Here is a 23034-nt window from a genome sequence, read left to right on the forward strand (position 1 = left end):
GTGTGTGACAGACTCAAAACAACAGCAGGAGCCATGTTCAAAGTAATGAAGTAACTCGTCACCCAGTCGTGGGTTTTAATGGAGGACAGAGGGATAACTAGATGCACACAATGCTTGTTAGTAGGATCAGTTCATCAGGCTGTTTGTGGTATTTGTTATCCTTAAGGTCTGTTTTTTTATATAACCTGGGCCTAACAACCCCCTCTCTCTCTCTCTTGTTCACTCACTCACTCACACACGCGAACTTATGCATCTAACGGGGAAAGACAAATGACATAGTGATAGAAGAAAGATTAGAGCGAGATGGAGACGGTGGGAGGAGGGAAAGGTAGAACGGAAGAAAGAAAGTAATAAGGAAGGGAAGAGACGGCGAGGGAGGGGAGGGAATGAGGGAGGGAGAGAGGGGGGAGGCCAGGAGAGATAAATGGCTGAGTAGACAGGAAGATGAGTGAAGCGGGAGAGCAACACTGTGTGACATACTGCAGACAGAAAGACTAACGGAGCGGGAGAGTGAATGGGCGAGAAAGAGAGACGAGAGAGAGAGTCGAGGTACGTCAGATGCCCCCTCCTCTCTCCTCCTCCCTTTTCCTCCCCCCTGCCCTCCCCTGCCATGTAGCAGACCTTTGCTGGATGGTAACAAGCCACTCAGACTGCTGCAACACAAACACACACACACACACACACACACACACACAGATCCAGATTTCCTGAAGATCATTTAATTCTCCATGTGTGCACTCCTGTGTGCATGTGTCATTGTAGCGGCAGCAGTGAAAAACAGCCTGTACATATTTAAAGGGGATAAAAAAGCCCCACATCACATGGTTGTTATTCCCTCAAATCTGCCTCTCAGGTCACTTTGACAGTCCAGTCTCTCTCGCTCCCTCCCTCACTTGCTCGAGCACACGCACACACACACACACACACACACTCTCTCTCTCTCTCTCTCTCTCTCTCTCTCTCTCTCTCTCTCTCTCTCTCTCTCTCTCTCTCTTGAGCACTCAGCCTCTTGTTCCCTCCCTTTCTCTTCCTCTTTTTCTCCCTCTCTCCTCCCACCTGAGCTGTAATTTGCAGGGCTGATGAGGGTGAGGGCAGAGCAGAGGCAGGAACAGAATTCTCCTCACTCTATAACACACACACACACACACACACACACACACACACACACACACACACATACACACACTCTCTCTCTCTTACACATAGACGGTGTGATTCACACTGTACAACTGAGAGAATCCGATCCTTTGTGTATGTGTGTGTGCTCTTTTTTTAAACCTCTTCTTCCCATCTTTCTCTCTCTTTTACTCCCTCACCGTCACTCTCTCCCCCCTCCCCTCCCTTTCTCTCAGGCTCTCTCTCTCTCTCTCTTTGCTCCCTGGTGGTGTGTGTGTGTGTCAGTGTGTGTGAACCGTGGGGATAACAGACGCTCATGTGAGCAGCCTCAGTGGCGGCAGCAGTGACTGGTGAGAAAGAGGAGAGAGGAGAGGACAAGAGCGGGGATAACAGAGGCACCACCACCACCACCACCATCATTCTGATCGGATTCACACCAGACATGTGAGAAGATGTCCGTGGGCGGCTGCGCGTGTCCCGGTAAGTAGCTGCCGTGGTGATGGTTGCTGTTAACGACAGCCCTTCTGCTGCTGCTGTTGCTGTTGCCAGCCACTGACTTTTTCTGGTCATTGTTGATGTTGTTGTATTTTGGTCGGTAAGTGCAGCCACTGCTGTGGCGTGACTGAGGCAGAGAGAGGCAGGGAGAGAGGTGCCCCAGGGCCCCGGGGCTCTATTTGCAAAGGCTCATGGGAGGTCACCCTCTGTGGTGGTTGATGGGACGGAGAGCAAAGAATAGATGGATCAACACATAGTCTTGTTTCACTTTTCACTTCAGTCTGCTGACAAACTGCATTTACTGTTTGTTGTTTAGTCCTTGTTAGTGGTGCAGTCATGTGGGCATGAAGTTGTTGCTATGGCACCACCAGGGCTACTTGACCTCCTCCTCTCCCTCCACTAGTTTGTTTTTGTTCTTGTTGCTGCTGCTGATGTTTTCTGAGTGATGGCTTAAAGGTTCCTTTAAGGACGGCACATTAGCACATGTTACACTCATGCATCCACTGTGGAAGTCCTAGTAAAAACTGCCTGGCCTCACATGGCAGAAAAAAAGGATCAAAGTGTGACATTTAAAGGGCAAAGATCGCTGGCTTGGATCAAAAGCTTGCACAATTGATTCTGCACCTCTTGCCACACAAGAGTTGTTAATGAATGTTTGATGTTTCACAGCTCACACAGTGGTATATCATTAAAGACGCATAAAGAGCTTGATGACAGAGACACGAATACTTCTTATGTGTAGAAGCAGAGTTTGATACCACAGTAGAAATATTTCCTATAGATGTAACTTTCATTGTTATTCTCTAGATTTCTAAAGGTTTTGTTTTGGGGTTTCCGTGCTCTATTCTTGTCTTCTTGAGTTTATAGCGGGAGGTCAGCGAAGAGTCGACACGTGGACCTTGACCTCACATGTTCCCATTATTTGCATCACCATTTGTGTATTTGCAGCCGTTTTCTGTCACATCTACATTTCGTTGTATCTCTGACCTGTCTTGACTCATGGCTGTTTTTAGGGGGGAGGATAATTTATCGGTTAACAGTTCATACTGAACTCGAAAGCAGATCCTCACAATGTCACAGTTGTCAATACAATTGGTTAAAGTTGAGGAACAGCCACAGAGAGCCACCTGGAGGGAGTGTGAAAGCTGACGATCTCCCTCAGTTGTGTTCAGGTGTTGAGTGCCCAATGACAAACGGACAATTCTCCTCATCTTATTAACTTAAATCAGAAGGGGGATAAAAATAGGTCTAGAAATAAACCCTGTGCTGGCGAGCTAGAGGCAACACGTTAAGTCTTACAGCGGTTTTTATGTTGTTCCTCTGATAGGACATGAAATATAATCTTATAGCTGAAAATCTATTCATAACCATGATTAACTCAGAACCTACTGCCACAGAATATTCAGCATCAGGAGGACACCGCAAGTGTGATGGAGTTGCTGTGCGTGTGCTGTATCACCCTGACGTGGCCTCCTCTTCTCTCTACTGCCTACCAGGCCACAGTGGCCATTGTGGTCAACCCTCAAACAGCCGGGATGTGGATAGCGAAATCTAGCCAACCACGCATCCAGGATCACATTTCCCTGGTGCCATTCTTGACTTTGATCATTAGAAAGAAGGAAACTGTAACTGGTCTTATGTTTTGTGGTTTGGAAACTCTTTAGCTGACACAATTTTTTTTAAAAAGGCAGGACGTTGAGGAGGAGCAAATGAATGAGACAATGCCAACTCATCCTGATCTGTACAGCTGTAGCTTGTACACAGATGAATGCATGATGGAAATATGGAAAGAAAGAAAAAGATGTTGGAACTGTCACTAAGGACAAACCCTGGACACACCAATGGTGTGTGTGTGTGTGCACGTGTGCGCGTGTGTGTGCGCGCTTTTTTTCTGTGAGTGCATTTGATTTCTCTCAAACAATGGCACAGGGAAATATGGTGTGTCTGTGTTAAATGTAGCCACATGAGCCCGAGAGTATTCGTGTGTCTATGCCCGTGTGTTTTCAATCTCTGCGCAGCGCCCCGTGCTACAAAGGCAAATGCTGCCACCTCAGCCGTTAAACAAGGCTGCAAAGCAGAGGCGGGAGCGTTTGTTTAGAACCGGGCCTTAGCTATCTTGCGGTCAGATTGCATACTTAATCAACGTGGTCATGGAAATTTCCAAAAAGACGTATGACTGCACTCTTGTGCACTCCACTTTTGCACTCATATTGTTCTCTCTAGTTTTCTGCCTCGCTTTCTCTGCTCTATGGATTCTCCCTTTTTCCACTTTTCTCAGTATTGCTTTTCAGTTTCCAGAAATAAAGAAGAATAGAGTCACTTTTCCCGTCGACTTTGATGCCATGAAGATTTGTTTCTCAGTATTTTCACTGTAGATGTCGACACAGATTTTGTAAAACTAGAATTTCAAGAAGACAGCACAAGCAAGGTTCAAACTTTCTCAAAGACCAACGAGGCTTTGAGGAATAAAAGCAATGAGATTTTTTCATCCAAGCCTGGAGGGCTGAAATAAGGTGTGTGAACATGATGGAACTAAAAAACTATGTAAACATAGACTATAGAACAATCACTTGCATTCACTCACATCAACTTCTCATGAACTTGACTATACAGGGTTGCTTGTTAATTAGGGCACTTACTGCCAATTTATCCCCCCACCTATACATTTCAAATAAATCGGAGAGGGTTGAAAGATGCTGCTCTGACTGGATGTGATAGAACATATGAAACTACAAAGTCCTTTTAATCGTTTACTTCTTATTCTCTCGTTCTCTCATGTTTACATTCCAGAGCCGTGTTCAACAAAGAAGGAACCTCCCCCTTCTTGTGTGGGCTGGGGGTTTGTGCACAAGTGTGTGTGAGTGTGTGAATACGTACACACACACACACAGAGCATGTGCCCCAACATGTGGATGACATAAACAGTAGGGCAGAGTGTGTGTGTGGGGATATACTCTGGGCTGCTATACAGTCACAAAAAGAAGTTATTGTACACTGGACTGAAGCTACAGATGTTTTGTGCTGCAGCCTTGACCTACCTCTTGCTGTTCCCTCACCCCCGTCTCACCTTCACCCGCCCCATGCACATTGTTCCACACTGCACTGTGTATATACTTCCATCCTATCTTCCCCTCTCCCCTTAGTCCCTCTTTCTCTTTGACTCCCTTGATTGCTAGCGTATGTTGCCTGGCTGGCTGGATGAGGAGAGGGTAGGGGAGGGAGGTAAGGAGTGAGGAGAGGGAGCAGGGGGGAGAGATAGAGAGACTGAGAAAGAAAGAGAGGGAGGAGAGAAGGGGGAAGGGACTGTGCCCTCTCATGCAGAGAGTCACATGGTGTCCCTGATTGGAGGAAAATGAGTAAAGACTGCAGCCCTGGCTGAAATGGCAACAGACAAAAACGCACAAAGGCTGAGCTGTTTAGAAATGGGTTGCACAACAAGAGAGCCTGAAGAGGAGGAGGAGGAGGAGGGCGTGATGGACGGAAAGAGAGAGGGAGTGAGCAGATACTGAGGAAAGATGTGGATTTAGAGAGGAAGAGGAGGAGGAGGAGGAGGAGGAGGAGGAGGGTGGCGAGGAAGAGAGAGCAGGAGAGACGAGAGGTGACGGAGAGGGGAAAAGGCAGAGAGCAGAAGAACTGAGAAAAGAGAGGCAAGTGGGAGATGAGCGCAGGAGGAGTGGGAGGGATGGAGGGAGAGAGGGTGAGACAGAGTGAGAGAGAGATCAGACTGTGTGTCTATGTTTCTGCAAGGCTGAGCGGTGACGTGATTGGCTGAGGGGGGGGGTGCAGACCTGACTCTGAGATCAGAGACAGACAAAATGGCTCCCAGAGAACAGAGAACGCAGCATCAGGGCACTGTCATCTCCCCTCACACAGCTGTCAGCTGACACCAGCCTCCACTGCACACACTCGCACGTCTGACACACACATACTCCCTGAAAGGCTGAGCCACCTGAAAAATGCCAGCATGAGGAGAGGAAGTGTGGGTGAGGGATGAGGGAATGCTGATCATTAAGTTTTTATAACATGTACATGTACAGTATATTTCTGATTAACGTGCATTTCTAAAAACACATAATAGCAGCGGAGCTGTTTTCTAATTTAATCCCTTCAACTATTGGCCTGTTAGAACATGTGACGCACTTGCTGCTGAAGTTCCCTTGTTGCAGTGTCTGTTCGCCTGCCAGAGAATATCCTGAGTAGGGAATTCACCCATTGAGTGAGAAAATACTGTAGGGCAGCAGGGAAACAAACACACAGGCTTTCTGCAGCCACAAGAGGGTGCTGCTGTCAAAGGACAAGTTCTCACTGTGGGTCAGTCCAATTGTTTACAGCCTGTAACGACGGATGACGGATGGTGAAGTTCTGCCTGTAAACCACATAGAAAGTAATCTTTCTGCAGAAAAATGAAAGCATCATTAGCATACAATTTTAGCTGCAATGCACATTTGCATAACAGGTTTGATTGTAAGTATTGTTCTTTTATGTAAAGTAGTTGTGGTTTTATTTGCTCCTGCAAAGGAGCTGCATCAATAACAATTTTCTGTTCTGACAGTCGAGCAGTGTTGGAAGACATGTTAAGATCCTTCTATAAATGTAGTAATGCAGCAATATTAAAATACACAATTACAACTAAATACACTTCAATGGAGGTGGGAAAATGTACTAGAACTGGTCCAAGAACTAGAAGCAGCCTGCTTATTGTGCATTTAAATATTTCCTTTGAATATAGTGTGAGCGATGTGGGCAAAGTCATTTATCACGGTGAACAATTTGAAACCATATTAGTCATAAATTGAGTGTTTTGATAGATCTCCTAAGAATGTAAAGAATTGTTTACCTGAAAGCCCAAAAATCATGAAAATAAAATAATCAGTGCTTTGAACATGAAGCAGTCATTTCTGATTAACTAGCTTTTAATTCTGACTTTTAATAACCTTGTTAAAAACTATAAGTCCATGGTAAAATCAGCCAAAGTGGATTTCTTTGGTTAAAAGCTGAATTATTGATGAATGTTCCCCCATTGTGGAGATATCAGTGCTAAATACATTAAGGTTCAGTTTAACCTCAGACTCAGGACTATCATAGACCAGCTACAATAACCCACAGTGTAACTACAGACTGTGTACGACTGATTTGGTTTTTATAGAGTAGCCTATACAGTATATTGTTGAGCTCGGTCATATCTATAGAGCAGATCTGTCAAAAAGTAGAGTTTTATAAAACACCATGTTGTTTATGATTGCCAGAAGATCAGGCTGTCATTGGTAGTTTGTTGTGGCAATGAAGACGTTAAGTCATTAAGAGAAACTGATTAGGTAAAGAATTATGGTCTAAGACATTCAGAGAGACAGCATTAAGTGAGAAAACTATACTATAAAACAATATTTCAACATCTCTGACATTAGATACTACATTGTCATAGATCATATCTAAACACTGTCAGGTGTTAAGATTACTGCTACTCTGGTAGGTTATAATAGTTACCTTTTAACATGTGTTTCATTCTCCGTGACTGGATTTAGCTACTTTTCAATTTACGTAGATGTAGGATAACAAACAACTGTTTCTCATTGAAGTTAAAGACTACAGTATACATTTTTTATTTTTTTATTTTAAGACAAATGTCAACAAAAAATCATGTGTATGTTTAAAAGTGCCTGTAATTACTGAATGGTTCATGTGACACTTTGTCAAACCCTTTGAATTAAAGCTGAAAGTCCTGACGTCACTCACATCTTGAGAGTTTTGTTTTAAAATCGGTGTGGTGGAAGGATCTGTTCAATCTGTAACAGTACATCACTTTTCAGTCATAGCCCATATGTTTCACCTGTTTCAATACAGCTGTCTGACAAATGTAGTGGAGTGTATGTACATGTGCCTGTGAAATGAAGCGTTGTAGAAATTAGCATAAAACTTAAGTAAAGTATAAGGACCATTGTGCCAGTGGGTCTGACTCACAGCATGTTTGATCTAACGCTGCTCATTCCTCCAGAAAGTAGCAGCACGTCCTTTGCTCTTTTATCAGAACTGAATCACACAGTTGGATCTCTGTCCCAGTAACAGAGTAAAGACGTCTGAGCTGCCAAATGTGCAAAAGCTGCCAGACAGTGACCGGAGAAAAAAAGAGCTGCTCAGAGATGTAGCTAGTTGCCATATAAAGGAACGGGCCTAGCTGTCCTATTGATGTGTTTACAGCATGTCTGACTTGAATATTATGAAGTGGTAAAAGCAATGAAACAGTAGCTATGACTTCGCTCTTGGGAAAAGGAAAAAGGGAATGCAATCTATAAAAACAGGAGTGGTTTTGTTTTTATTCCTGTTTGGGGGGGAGAACGGAAGAAACAACAATTAACTGATGTCGCTCTTATCAGACATCAGTGTAGCTCTCATTTTTGTAGCTGGGATCAGTTCAGTCGAGGCTCTTTTACACTCCTACCAACACAGCACTGTCCTCAGATCAGTGTCTGAGACAGTGTTGAGCGGAGGGCGACTGGGACTTTGTTATCAGAACTCTGGCAGATGTGCACGCCGCTCAGTTTCCTGTTGACTAGTGAATGGAAGTGGCACATCGCACACATTTGCACATGTGCGCGAGAGCACGCATAAACACTCGCTGACACTCGCTCAGGCGTGCACGCTCGCACAAAGTGGTATAGGCATCCGTCCCCTCCCCTCCTCGTGCCCCTGAGCCTGACAGTCTGGACATGGGAGATATCAGAGAGAGGGAGAGGCATGAAAACAGAGATCCAGTCTCTGAGTTAGATCAGTGTGTAGCTGTGAAAGTGCATTTGTAGGTGACAAAATGGCGATGTCAGAACAGCTCGAAACAGAGGGAGGTAAGTCTCTCTTGCTGACCTCTTGCTTTTTTGTCTTGTCTCATTGCTGATTTGGCAACAAAACTCTTTAGGTCAAAGAAAAAAAGCTGAAAGAGAAAAGGGAATGTTGATTTTTCTGATGGGTCTATTGGTTTGTTCCTGGCTGGACAAGTTTGTCCCTTTCTTCTTCTTCTACTGACTTTGACAAAGGTGAATTAAACAAGTTGCACTTGTAGGTTTAAGTGTAAGATTAGTGAAAACATCACACTGTGCACTTTAAGGAGTTTATTCAGCCACCACACGCTGCAGCTTTAATCACTTATTATACATGGATTTATGGCTTTAGGTGTGAATGTGCGACTGCAAGTGGGGAAACGAGGCTAGTTGGTGAAGTGAAGGTTAGGCAGGAGTGTGTGTGTGTGTGTGTGTGTGTGTGTGTGTGTGTGTGTGTGTGTCTTGCTCGCTGGGGTGCTGGTTGGAGATAAGGCCTGGCCCATGCCTGAGAGCGAAAGAGACGGTGTGTGTAAGCCCTTCAAGCCTTATCCTGATACACCTCCCACCCCCATTCCCCCTCCGTCACACACACACACGCATATGCACTGAGGATTAACCCTGTCATGTACCATTTCAATGGGCAAGCTTTGGAGAGACACACACATATATACAGGATTAACCCTTGTGTGTCCATTTCCATGGATGATTCTTAGTCTCTCTCTCTGGTTGTGACAACATTGACTGCTTGTGTTGCCATGGCTACAGGGGCCAGCAAACGTAAGATAGGCAAATCCACATAAGTCACCCACAACAGACACTTTAAGCTACTACTGACTACACCTCCGCCTGGTACCAGACACGCAAAAATGCTGCCACAGTACTGACACGAGCCGTGTGAGCTCTGAAGTGCTCATGTCAAAGGCTTACCATGGTCAAACCAGCACACATAAACTCAGACGGAGCATCTTTGTTACTGCTCAGGTGAGAGACAGGCCTCAGAGCAGCTTATTCTCTCTACATGTCTGGAATTGTGAGGCGCTGCTCTTCACCATAAGGTTTCAAGGATCAGAGTCTTAAAAGACGACTGCATATGAGCAGCGTGTTTATTACGCAGATGTAAGGAAGTTATGTTTCAAAAGTCGAGACAAAAAGATCAAGAACAAAGTAGCATCCTCTGCCACACGGAACAAAAAGTTTAGGAGGCATAGCTGGAAAAATGAATTTACAAAGAATGATTTAACGTTCAGCAGTTTTAAAATCAGCTGAAATTTTGATAAATTTAACATGAAAATACATTTTTTAAAAGTTGTCATCAATTCTCCTCAGTAATTCTTTAGTACCTTCATCTGAGTAACATTATTCTTTAAAATTAATTCGTAGTTATCCATGAAAATAATCTTACTTTAACCAATATTCTCTAACAAGTTCAGTATTGTGCAGTTTTCAGATGTAGAGCAGTCTGTGTAAAAGCCTGTTAGCTGTTTCTACAGCGACGTTATTGGTGAATAAATGATGAAATGTGTGTTTGTGTTTTCACTCACTGAATGAATCAGAACTGTATTTATGCTGGTGGCTGAAGCATCCTTTAATAATCACAGGCTTTTTGTACTTCAGCTTTTTACGTTCATGCCAACCTTGATATGGGATCACCTGTTTAAAGTACATAAACAGTAGAAACTCCAGATGTTTTCCTACTATATAACCTACTTTCATGACTATATGAAAAAGTCCTGACCTAATACTACTTGTTCCTTTTATATCCCAACTTTGGCCATATGGGTGATTCCTTGCTGGCTGTGATCTGAATATCTGATTATAATTTGAGGCGATTTAAGCAGATTTAGAGGTCTTTGGGATTCTCCCATCCATCCCATTACACGTCGTGTGTGTGTGTGTGTGTGTGTGTGTGTGTGTGTGTGTGTGTGTGTGTGTGTGTGTGTGTGTGTGTGTGTGTGTGTTTGCCCGCCCGCAGAGAGAGAAAGAGAGCGATTCCCAGTGGCAACAGAGTTTACTGGCCGATCTTTGAGACAGTTTACAAACTCAAAAGACACAATTACCTGCACACAACCCCAGTCTGCTATACTTACATGAAACTTTAAGGATCTTAATCTGCTTTTCACTGATCAGGCTCCTGCATCAGACGTGCATGTATCATATTGTGCACCGGGTGCAGATCAGGATCATGACTGACTGTGGTTGTCTCAATTCAGTTTGTGATGTGCACTAATTAGGCAAAAAAAAGACAGACTTTACAGTGAGCACACACTTCCACACGCCTGCATTAGGCCAATTCTCATCTGTGTCAGTTACAAGGGGGAGATGGGAAACAGGGAGGAGGTAGGAAGAAAAACTGCTTACCAGACAACCTTTATGTGCAGTTGTGCATTAGGGGGGGGAGAAGGGGGAGAGGGCGGCTGGCGGTGCTGGGCAGAGGAGAGAGGAACAAATGCATTGCCGAGGGAGAGGAGGAGGGCCTACAGCTATTGTTCATGTCCTCCTGTGAACAAAGGGCTCATCGGGGTCCGTATGTAAACCCACAGCAGGCTTCAGCCCATTGACAAGGCCTCATGCGGGACAAAACATAACCGATCGACTCCCGCAATCTAGGCCTTATTCCGTTTCAGTCTCGCGGTTTGAGGAGATTTTTTATTGATCCTGCTCAGGGGGACGTATTGTGTTGGTACGTCGCGTCCAGCCAACCGCCGTCCAGCGGGCCTATCCGTTTTGACGCACGGAGCGTACACACGGTCTATCATCACGGATCTGTAAACATCAATTTTCTGATTGGGCTTCTTTGCAGGTAAAGGGTGTTTTATCCCAAACACACACACTTCTGCTGCAGTGTTTAGATATAGTTCAGGTTCCCGTTGTTGGCGATCGGTCGTGGTTGCAATTTCTCGTCTTATTTCGGTGCTTTCTCATTGAAAAGGGATTTAACGCTAAGGCGTTAGCAAAACGGCTAACAGCAGCTAACCGATTAACTGTTTTCTGGCTGGCTAACGTTAGCATACCCCGCAGGCCTACAGGGCAGAGTTAGCTTATGTACATTCAGTGGTGTGGTGTTGAAGCTGTTGAAGTTATCCCTCGTGTTTGGTCTCTGTCTTAGTGGCTTTCTTGCTCGTTAAACTGATCACTGGTTGTAGTAAAGTTACCTCACGTCCCCAGATCACCTGTGGTTAACGTTCTAGCCTAGCTAACAGCTAGCTTAAGTGTTAGCATTATGTGCTTGCTGCCTTACTAATTGCCTTTGTAATAGACAACTCCACGATAAATGTGCTTTTATTGCTTATAACGACGAACCACGCAGATTGTAAGAAGGGTATTTTGAGTACGACTCGGTCAAAAAACGTACATTTGTTCTCGGGGTTTGTTTATAGCTTGCTAACGCAGGTTATATTCCGTGTGGGTACTTGTTTCCCTTACAATCATGATGGCAGTGTGGAGTGGCAGGAGTCCAAACCCACGACGGATTATACTTATTTATAGGAGATCTAATGCTGGATGGATTTCTATGTCTGAAGTTCATGCAAAATCAAATATTTGGTGTTTTTGCGCATCCATGTCACTCAACATTTGACGTGAGGTCTCGTCTGCGGGTTGGCAGACTGACATTCAAGCCAGCAGGGTATGTACATGTATAATGTGTAATATGTATATAGTACCGTGTCAGCTTATGAGAGGGGAGCAGGATTCCCAGTGGAGGAAGTGGAGTCCAGCTGATGTGATTGTGACTGCCTGTCATTAACCGCTAACAGGAGAGGAGAGGAGCTAATGGAGCTTTCAACAACTAATGGACACATAACCATCGATTATTTATTTATTTATTTATCAGCCCCATTTGTTTTACTCTGGTGGTGCATCCAGCCCATAGCATAGTGGTGCTGCTGGCTCACACAGTAAACAACTTGTTTTTACACAAATTGAACACAGGGTTTCCAGTGGATTGTGCTTTTATGATTTTATTTTTTTCCATGTATAAGATACATCCCTTCTTTTGAAGATCTGTGGTCCCCGTGGTGGAAAACTTTACTTGTTAATTATTTATTTACGACTAGGTCTGTAAGAGCAGTGGTGTACTCTGTGGCAAGTGTTATAAAGGCAGTAGAAACCAATTCAGGCAGGAACCAGTGGGTATGTAACTGCTGCTATTGAAGTTAAATGTGCATCCGTATAGATGGGTGCTTTAGGAACATCAGTTTAATGTACGACTGTTTCCTCAGTCACATCAGCTGTCTATCTCTAACAGTGTTCAAATCTGTTAATCTCTGCCTGTTTTTGATATCGTGGAGTCTTTTTTTGACAGTAAACACACAAAGCTGTCTTACCCCTTAATTATTTGAGTGTCTACATCAAATATTTGTTTTCCCACAAACATCCTATTAATATAATCTATCTCTATTTCAACCATTGTTTGTTGCTAGATGTCTGTTTCCTCCAAACATTGTCAGAACTATGTTTAATATGAAGAGAAAAGACAGACATTAATAAGGCAGGGCTTCACCATGGTGACGGCAGGGGTCATGACCTAGAGGCCTCTCTGTCTGGATGGCCTTTATAAGAGAGATGGGCAATTAAAGTACCACCTCATTGGAGCTGTATGTGATAGTGCGATTAGTTCTTTGCTTGCTTATGCGTGTGAATAGAATCTATATTGCTGTTAATGTTTGTATTTGCTAATTATTTATGAAGAGGAGATGCACTTTCTCCAGGACTGTAACAGGAATACACAAGTACAAGAGGCTTCCCTTTGTTGTGTTGTTGTTTTGCTCATTAATGCAACAACATTAGTGTATTGGGAATGACCTGTGAATGAAGGCAGCCAACTGAGACAGGGCCATACTGGCTACTTCTGGCTGCACGTGCCTTCACTCTCACAGGGTAGTAATAGTGTAAGTAGCACGCCAAAAGCAAATAACAGATTTTAAAAATATCACTGCAATCTTAAAGGTAAAGGGATTTCAGATACCATCTTTTGGTCATTGGGTACCATCTTCTTTTTATAATGTAGGTCTCATTTACTACTACTTTATTTTCCAGCATAATGTTTTAAATGGGTTGCAGTGTGAATCATGACTTACCACATTTGTTCACTGATTTGGCTCCAATTTGGATTTTCTTTTGATATTAAATGGATCTACTAATCAACATTTTAAAGCAACCCGCTAACTGATAAATAATAAATAACTAATAATTACAGCAGTGGTTCAGAAGATAAAGCATCCACTAATCACAGGGTTGGTTGTTCAATTACCTGATCTTCTGGTCCACATGTCCAAGTGCCCATGGGCAAGACACTGAACCCCAAGTTGCTTGTTGTGTGTGTGTGTGTGTGTGTCATTTCTAAGTGGTTGTGTCTACCAAATGACTAAATGTAAATATTTACCTCCTCTCTCTTCCAGGCTGTTCCTCCAAGTCATTCAAGCTGTACTCCCCAAAGGAGCCCCCCAACGGTAGCACTTTCCCCCCCTTCCACCCCGGCACCATGCTGGACAGAGACGTGGGGTAAGCTTTATGTCTGTGCCTTTTGTGTGATTGGAAGTCTGTACTGAATAGGCAAACACATTTGTAGCCTTTAAGACTCCTCTGTGTGTTTGTATTGTTGCATACCATGCCTACATACCTTTTGTAAAACCCAGTGAATAACCTGAGTTTAGTTTCTGCAACAAGATGTTAATCTGGAAAACTTCCACTGATAATCGAGCTAGCTTGACAGCTGGAGGCCTGACAAATCAACAAACAGTAGGAAGTGGTTTAGAGGACAGAGTCAATGATCATGTCTTTATTGTGGATTTGAATTGCACAGTGCAGGGTGACCATGTGTGTTTCACAAACTTCCTGAACAAATAGTCAATATGTTTAGATGTGCATAGCTTTTCAGAACCTGCACTATTGGTTAAATGGGTTCAACTGGATAGGTGCATGAAATTTGATAGTTTCCTGCACAGTTGTCCTGTGATACAAGTTAGAAACCTACAGTATAATTCTAGGCACAGCTGAGGTTGGTTGGCTTTGTTATCATACTATACTGTCACTTCACAAAATCAAATATTCCACAGACGTGTCATTCTTTGAACATTCCTGGGTGCAGCGGGGCCATTTTTTTTTAATCTTCAGTTGTTGAAAGGCTGATCCAGTTGCTTGTGTAATTTAGTCTAGTGTAATATTGGTCTGGGACCATTAACAGAGCCCATTATCAAGGCAATGCCTGATGAATTACCATGACTAAAGTGAAAATTCTTGTCTGGATGTGTGAAGCTAATGATGCCAAGATTGGTTTGACTTGACTTGACTTCTGTGGTTCAGTGAGGTTAGGGACTATGCTTGTACAGAGTTGTGTGCAGTGTGTCGTAGCTTGTCATTTTGCTGTAAGTGAATAGGCTACAGTTGGTGTATGTGTATTTGAAAATTGTTATTTACTGTCTCCTTGTATCATCCAATTTGTGCCGTGTTTGGCTCACGTCCCAGAGTTGTAAAGACAGACTAACTGCTGGAGGAGGGTGTATTAGCATCATAGTTGTATGTAATAATAGTTCTCTCTTGTTTCTCCAGTCCCACTCCAATGTATCCTCCCACATACCTGGAGCCAGGAATAGGGTAAGACTGCATTATTTTCTGTTATCTCCAGTGGGTGTGAAAACAGCAATAATCACACAAGTATAGATAGGGTTGTGAGAAGTTGGGTTCTTATCTTACTTAAATAGAGCTTTTGCATTTAATCTGTTCACATTTTTTATCTTTCACATTACCTAGAGCAACAAAATAATTCTCATGAAAAAAATGCTAATGATAAACTGATCCATTTTTTTAGGAATTCATCCGTTCTACATTTGCAGCACTACAGTTTAGTGTTTTGATGCAAAAGGCACTATGCCAGCTAAAATGCTACTTCAGCTTTATGCAGAATGCAGGGAAAACTAGAAGAGCAGATTCAAACACTTTGTCACTACTAATGACATAGTTAAGCTGCATAGCAGAATCTTATGTGAGCGTTATCAGCAAACATTTTACACCACATTATTTAATTTATTGATTGCAAAATAAATGGTAGTTTAGAGTAGTGGTCGACCAGTCGATAATTCGGCTGATTTTTTTTAAGGGCGATCTTTATCATTTCTGTTTAATTGACACTGGCAAAATGTCTGTTTATGCTGACTGAATAATTAAATTAGACTGCAGACACCACTTTGAGCATTTCAGATGACTGAAAATTACAGTGTATGAATGTGAAAAAATACTAGGTGTACCAGCTATAACAGTGATCAAAAAGCTGATCAAAATAGTTTTTCAGAATACCTGTTAAACAAGCAAACTCTCAGAAAAACAAACATCTCACCTCTACCTCAAGCGACAGGAGTCTCCTCCATTTCAATTATGGCTGGAATAGTAGTAGCCTGAATAGTCTACATTCAGTGTAGATTATCCATGTTTCTGAAAGTCTTTTTATTTTGAAATAATTCAACGCATTATATATTTAGCCATTGGTCTACTTGAACACCATTGAAAACTGGTTTAGAACTATGAAAACCTTGTTATTTATGTAGCATTCATTTCTGCAAATGGCCTCGAAAATAAAAGGTATCCTGTAAAGTTTAAATTCAGTGGTAGTTGCTATAAAATATTTTTTGTGTTTCTTCTCTCTATGGTTGTCTAGGAGGCACACACCATATGGAAACCAGACAGACTACAGAATATTTGAACTCAACAAACGACTACAGAACTGGACAGAGGTTCATAAACGCACACAATTGCAAACTGTACACACATATGAAGGCAATCCAGAGGAAGTGTAAGTAACTGATTATTTTCCCCTTTTCGTTTAGGAGTGTGATAACCTGTGGTGGGATGCATTTACTACAGAGTTTTTTGAAGATGATGCCATGCTGACCATAACATTCTGTTTGGAAGACGGACCCAAACGTTACAGTAAGAAACAAACTCACTTTCAGGGATATATATCCTTCAGCCAGTGTCCTGCCATTTTCATACCCCTCATTTTTTCTTTGTCTTCTCAGCAATTGGTCGGACGTTGATTCCACGGTACTTCCGGAGTATATTTGAGGGTGGTGCCACTGAACTCTACTATGTGCTGAAACATCCAAAGGAGTCCTTCCACAATAACTTTGTCTCCCTTGACTGTGATCAGTGCACCATGGTCACCCAGAATGGAAAACCCATGTTCACACAGGTGTGTTTGTGGTTACACAGGCACTGGAAATGTCACAGTTTACAGCCAAAGAGACAACACTGCAAACTAGTATTCAAAAAGAAAGGATGAAGGAAGAAAACATTATAGAGCATGTAAAATCTGAAGAGATCTTAGAAAACAGGGTTTTATAATGCTTTATATCGAAGTCTCTATATTACACAAGTTTGCAAAAAAAGAAAAGAAAACATTACATTGTGAAGAGATGTGCTCGGTGGTCTCGCATGGTTAGTTTGCTGCACATAGGTGACTGATCTGATTTATTTTCCAAAAGAGTCCCAATGCTCACATCATTCAAGTTTTCAAAACCTTATTTTTTTATGTGTTTTAAAAGATTATTAGAAATTATATTTCTTATGTATTATTCTGTATAAAGGGCATAAAGTGAAATCTTGATTAGAAATTTGCATGCCTACATGTCCTATTGCAACTTTTGCCCTAAATCTTTCTCTATGCACAGTTAAGTAACCAGGTTACAGTTGGCTTTTTGGTGTAAGCCTCTTTTCTAACTGTCATGTAAACGGGAAACCTGTTTTTATAATTAGGGTAAGTTACTAGTTGATTCTCTTAGGCAGACTACTCTTGGAGAACAGACGTCTCATGTATACATGTAAACAGGCTTCTGATTGACTTTTGCAAGAGCACATATGCAGGGTAAAATGACTTCTTTCACTATATAGTTAAAATCTGTGGGGCAAATAAGTCGGAGGTAGAGGAGACATTAAATTAGTCATCTGTTGCATGTATACATGGAATTTTCAGTAACCAGGTTTCTTGAGTGCCTGTAAATGCAGTCTGTGTTTACCTGCTGTATACTGACCTCGGTTCTCTGAACTTGTGTAGGTGTGTGTAGAGGGGCGCTTGTACCTGGAGTTCATGTTTGATGACATGATGAGGATAAAGACGTGGCACTTCAGCATCAGGCAACACCGTGAACTCATCCCCCGCAGTATACTGGCCATGCATGTGAGTGAATCCACAAAGGCACACATGGTTTATTTGTATGTGTGGGTGTATGTTTTGGCTTTTTTTAAATGTCGTCTATTGATGTCCCAGGCCCAGGACCCACAGATGCTGGACCAACTGTCCAAAAACATTACAAGATGTGGCCTGTCGAACTCCACCCTTAACTACCTCCGAGTAAGTGAGCCACATATCCCTCTTCCCTCAGGGATACTGTGTAAACATTTTCTTTTCCTCTTTAGTGTGTAATTGTGGTCCAGAAATCAGGCATAGGTCAAATGCAGTCAGCAGTATTATCATTTATATTTGTTTATTCTGACCTGAGAATTTCTTGTAATTACTGAACACCATCTGTGATGATGCTCGTAACACACAAATAATCTTCAATAATGTGTAATATCCAACCTGTTCCAGCTGTGTGTGATTCTGGAGCCCATGCAGGAGCTGATGTCCAGACACAAGACATACAGTCTCAGCCCAAGAGACTGCCTCAAAACCTGCCTCTTCCAGAAATGGCAGAGGATGGTGGCACCACCTGGTAGGTGAAAAATATGCACAGATGTAGGTAGACACAGTCACCTAAACACAGTAAATGCATCAGATGTATCAGCTACTCGCCTCATCCCTTCTCTACAGCTGAGCCATCAAGACAGGCCCCCAACAAACGGCGGAAGCGTAAAATGTCAGGTGGCAGCACCATCAGTGGAGGAGGAGGAACTAACAACAACAATAACAACAAAAAGAAGAGCCCTGGCAGTGGCTTCCCCCTACCCAGCCAAGTCCCAGTGAGTACATCACTGTCACCTAGTGTCAGTACTCTGTTATTGCAGCTACTACTGTGTTCAACTGCTTTCTGGATTTGTTAGAGAAAGTTCACATATTACAAAATTAACCAGAACTTGGCCAAAAATATTAACACCTGCTACTGTATGGAAGTTGTTTTAGTGTAAAAACCACTAAATATATGTGTATGCCAAAGGCACAGCACATTATAAACTGAACTCAAATTACTACGGAGCGGGAGGATACAAGAATATTTCAGAGGCACTGAACATATTAACCTGTTAACAAAAATCATCACATATGGGAGAGTTTTTGACAAAGGCAGAGATTGAAGTGGGGGAAAAGCTGTATGGTCTGAAATTCAGCTTTTAACTAGAATATTATTACTGACGTGAATAATTCAATTTCTACTGAAACATATTTAAGACAGCTTTTATGCCCATACCCTTTCCGCAAGTATTATAATTGCTCCTCTCTGCAGGATGTGATGGTGGTGGGAGAGCCCACACTGATGGGAGGTGAGTTTGGTGATGAGGACGAGCGTCTGATCACTCGGCTGGAGAACACGCAGTTCGATGCGGCCAACGGCATCGATGACGAGGACAGCTTCAACAACTCCCCAGCGCTGGGCTCCAACTCGCCCTGGAACAACAAGGCCCCCTCCAGCCAGGAGAGCAAGAGCGACAACCCCACCTCACAGGCTTCGCAGTAGAGCCCAGAGCCTGCAACCTCAACACAAATCCCCTCTCTGTCACTCCTCAGCCACCCCACCCCAACCCAACAGCCACGAGTGCAAAAGCAGCACTCCATCATCAACCCAGACATCGCTGTAGAGCTCAGATTCATCACACGCAGGTAGCCTGAGGGAGCTCAGTGTATCCATCTCCGAGAGTTTCACTGAGCCAGAGGAGGTTTTTAATGTTTAGTTAGTGTGCCCCACCTCTGTCTCCCCTTTCCTCATACACAAAATGTCCGATCTGCTCTCGCTAATTTTCAGTTTGGACAGCAACCAGGTAGATGTGACAGACAGGAGCAGGGGTTTAATCCAGGTGAGACCTGCTCACACTAACCCATTCATACTGAAGTTCACATGTAGGAAGGGGTGGGGTGGAGGGAATGGTGCCAGTGGGGCTTCGAGATGGTGGCTAGTTGCTTAGGGACGACTTGTCCACTCGTCCTCTAAACATGGCTCTCAATTCTGGTCTGCTACAGCTTATGTAAAAGTCACTCATGGTGTTTAATAGAGTATATGTGTCTGTGTGTGTGTGTGTGCGTGCGCGCGCGTGTGAAAAGAGGCATCCTGAGCTGATTTGTGACTTTGCTGAGGGAGACGGACCAGAATTTAGAATCAGTCTGTAAAACTATTAAAAATCACACACTTGTAGGAGAGCTGATATGTGGCACTAGGGAAACATCTCTCTCACACACACGCATACGCACACACACAAAAACATAATGATTGAAGGATTTTGAGTCCCCTAGTGCCCGAGCCATCTCTGATTAGACTACAGTGAATGCAGTCTTTCATACAGAGAGCATTTACCACACACACACGCACACACATTTACACATTTTAAGAGTTTTTATACAGTATATATTTCCCTAGAATGTTTTTTAATTTGTATTAAACGCCTTCATTTCAATTGTTACTTTTTTATTTTCTACCAATACTGAAAAGCTACAGACCAAGGAGCAACACAGGACTTTTATCCCTCCCCCCTCTAAAATATATTGTTTTTATCTTTTATGTTTATAAAAGAGAAATAATTTAGTGTGGATGTTTTTATTTTGTCTTTTGTCTTTTTGTTTTTCAGTTTGTTTTTTTTGTTTGTTTTTTTCTTTTTCTTTTTTGGAAGATTTGAATTTTTGTGTATTTGTGCTTGTATATTTAAGGTAGTAGCAAAGTTCTGTCTGACTGTAATAAAAATGTATTCTTACTTAGATTTACCTAAAGCCATCCCGATCTAATGTAAACAAACAAAAATAGGAAAAAGGAGAAAAAACACTCATGAACCCGTCCCCTCTATCTTCCCACCTGCTCTTTCCTCCTTCCTCTTTTTTAAAACTTGTGTAAATTAAATTACAAAACCCCCGGGGGTACAATGGCACCATGGAGAGATGATTTTACTGTTTCAGTTGATTTGTTATTTTTTTTGTTCTAATTTATTTTGGCAGAAATTCACTCATATATCTCATCTGTATGGGAAGCAGTTTCCACTTAACACTCATGATTTTGTGTACTGCAACTTTTAACTTGATGTCAAGTGAATGTGCTCACAGAATTTTTAATTTAGTGAATTTCATGTTTAATCACTGGCTGATTTTATTATTTTCTTTCTTTTCTTTTTTTCAGTTCTTGTCTAAATTGTGTCATCTCTTTCATAACCAACAGAGTGATACCATCAGTCATACACACATCTTCTGAAACCAGCTTAACATGAGTTCAGTCTGCAGATAGCGATGCAGAGTCTGCAAATTCAGATTAAAAACAGCTGAAGCTCTGTTCTTGTTTTGTACATGATCATTTTGTTACAAATGATTACAGTAACAGTTATGATTGAGTTTGAATGGTGAATTGTACTTTCTCAAAACCCTGTAGAAAAATCATTGTTTGATATATATTTTTTTGATTTGGTTAGTTTCTGCCCTTGATAATTAATGTATGGTACCAATAAAAAATGATACATTTTCACTTTAAAATGTTCTGTGTAGTCAGTGATTTTGTTATGTACAGGAACAGCTGATCAATGATATGGTGCCAAAAAAGTCCACAGTACAGAAACGGCATTGCTAGGTTTGTCTAAAGCTAATGTGCGATTCCAGCAGCATCCAAGCTTTTAGCTTTTTTAGGTACTTAATTCCCTATTTTTGTAACTTAAGACCCTTTAACTCTAAACTACTCAAGCTTAGCTTCAGCTAAATAAATACTGTTTCAGGCTGCAGAACTGCATCTCTATATTAATTGTCCCATCAAGCAGAAGCTATTCCAGTATAATAGGAGTCTCTCTTACCATCTATCTGGGAAGACTGAGCTTCACCCTGTGACTAGGATGGGAGAGGAAGATGTGCAGTGAAAAGTAAAGATTGAAAGAAGAAACCTGAATGCCTTCCTCCCTCTTTACTGCATTTTTGAAGCACATTATTCTATTTCTCACCTTGAAATAAACCTTTCCTCTGTGTAGTCCCTTCTCTCAGCAGTCTGGCTGCTGTAACCTGTCAGTGAAGTTGAGCTGTCAGACAGGCTTCCAGCTGTGCTGCTGTGTATTCTGGCACTTCTCAGATTTTGTCCGTATGGTGCTGAGGCTTGCTGGTATTCCATTGTACTGGGCGGTTTGTTGCTTTCCTCTGTCGATCAAGGTCTATGTCAGTCCTTGAGTAGACAGCTTGAAGACCAGATTGTAAACCAGTCCTCTGGTGTCGGCCTTGCTTGTATTTTGTTGGTGAGCTGATGAAGATGCCAGTTATAGGCCTGTAAGAGCTGTCAGTAAATCATCCAGCTGCCTGGCACACTCAGTAAATGTTGAGGCTGAAGTAGATCTATAGTAGCTGATTCTGTCCTGATTCTGCAATATCTGAGATTCCCAGAAAGAGAAAGAAAGACAGCAGATGTTATGTTGTGTTGTTCGAATGTCTTTACTATGCCAGTGCAGTTGGTGCGAAAACTTACTACTTCTTCGCCCCCCCCCCACACCAATCGTCTGTATTAGATAGATTGCTGTTATCCCGTGTTTCCTTCTTTAAAAAGGCATACACCTGTGTTTACTTCACTGGTAGAAGGAAAAAAACTTAAATATTTTAACATAATTAAATATTGTATGTACGTTTTACTCCCTATCAGCCAAATGTAATATAATATATATCTCTTTTCAGGAAAGAGAGGGAAATGCTGATAAGAAATGTTACTTTCATGAGGCTTCACAGTTTTGTGTTTGTATAGAAAAAAAAGTACACATCAAGAGAAATTTTGCTTTACATAATTACTTCCCTTTTGTCATGACTCATAAATATTCATGCAGTTGATATAATGTGATGTGCAGTTCTCTTACTCTCTAACCACATTAAGCAGTTAATTATGAGATTATATTTCTATTTAATGAAATATTTCACTACAGTAAACCAAGGTTTTACAGAGAATCTTATCCTACAATTACAATTACACACACTCAATAAAGCATGCCACTGTGCAAACACACTAATAGGACAAAATGAATTACAATGAATTACACAGAGAACTACAACATAATGTCACTGCAGCAATATCTGTCTTATGTTGGCGAGACATTTGGTTAAACTTAATAAATCTGTCTGACATCTAGTGGAACACCGAGTTTCAAAGGTCAGCGTTACTGCACTCCGCAGGACGAGAGAACTATGAACTTTGAAATCTCCACAGCAGCGTCACACTTTGCTCACCACCCCCACTCCTCAAGTCTGACCTATTTCTGTTTCATCACAAAATAAAAGGTTAAAAAGATTAGAGAGTTTCATCATACAGCAGCACAATGTAAAACAGTTTGGACTGTATATGCACGTGTTCATACATTCAGGTAAAGTGTAACTTTCTCTACCTGCTTGTTGATGTGTGTAAACTAATGTTCTCGCAACTGCAGTTCTGCTCTTCTACGTCTTTCTCATTATTTTGTGATTTTCTTTCTCTCTCTGGCC

At 42.1% G+C, this 23034-nt stretch overlaps 1 protein-coding gene across 3 annotated transcripts; it reads left to right on the top strand.

The window, feature by feature from the left end:
• Positions 1 to 1333: 1333 nt before the first annotated feature.
• ldb1b (LIM-domain binding 1b) lies at positions 1334 to 20653 on the top strand. Of its 3 annotated transcripts, none has more exons than XM_026358735.2 (11): positions 1334 to 1596; positions 13820 to 13922; positions 14970 to 15014; positions 16072 to 16147; positions 16241 to 16343; positions 16433 to 16605; positions 17467 to 17589; positions 17680 to 17763; positions 18001 to 18124; positions 18223 to 18371; positions 18851 to 20653. In XM_026358735.2, exons 1-11 carry the CDS (start codon positions 1569 to 1571, stop codon positions 19079 to 19081), a joined length of 1239 nt encoding a protein of 412 aa, XP_026214520.1. In that variant the 5' UTR covers positions 1334 to 1568; the 3' UTR covers positions 19082 to 20653. The 3 variants fall into 3 exon arrangements, with proteins under 3 accessions (XP_026214520.1, XP_026214519.1, XP_026214521.1); XM_026358734.1 differs by lacking the exon at positions 1334 to 1596 and adding an exon at positions 8301 to 8447; XM_026358736.1 differs by lacking the exon at positions 1334 to 1596 and adding an exon at positions 10875 to 11220.
• Positions 20654 to 23034: the final 2381 nt, after the last annotated feature.

Source organism: Anabas testudineus, chromosome 1 (genome assembly GCF_900324465.2).
Source record: "Anabas testudineus chromosome 1, fAnaTes1.2, whole genome shotgun sequence".
NCBI classification, from domain to species: Eukaryota; Metazoa; Chordata; class Actinopteri; order Anabantiformes; family Anabantidae; genus Anabas; species Anabas testudineus.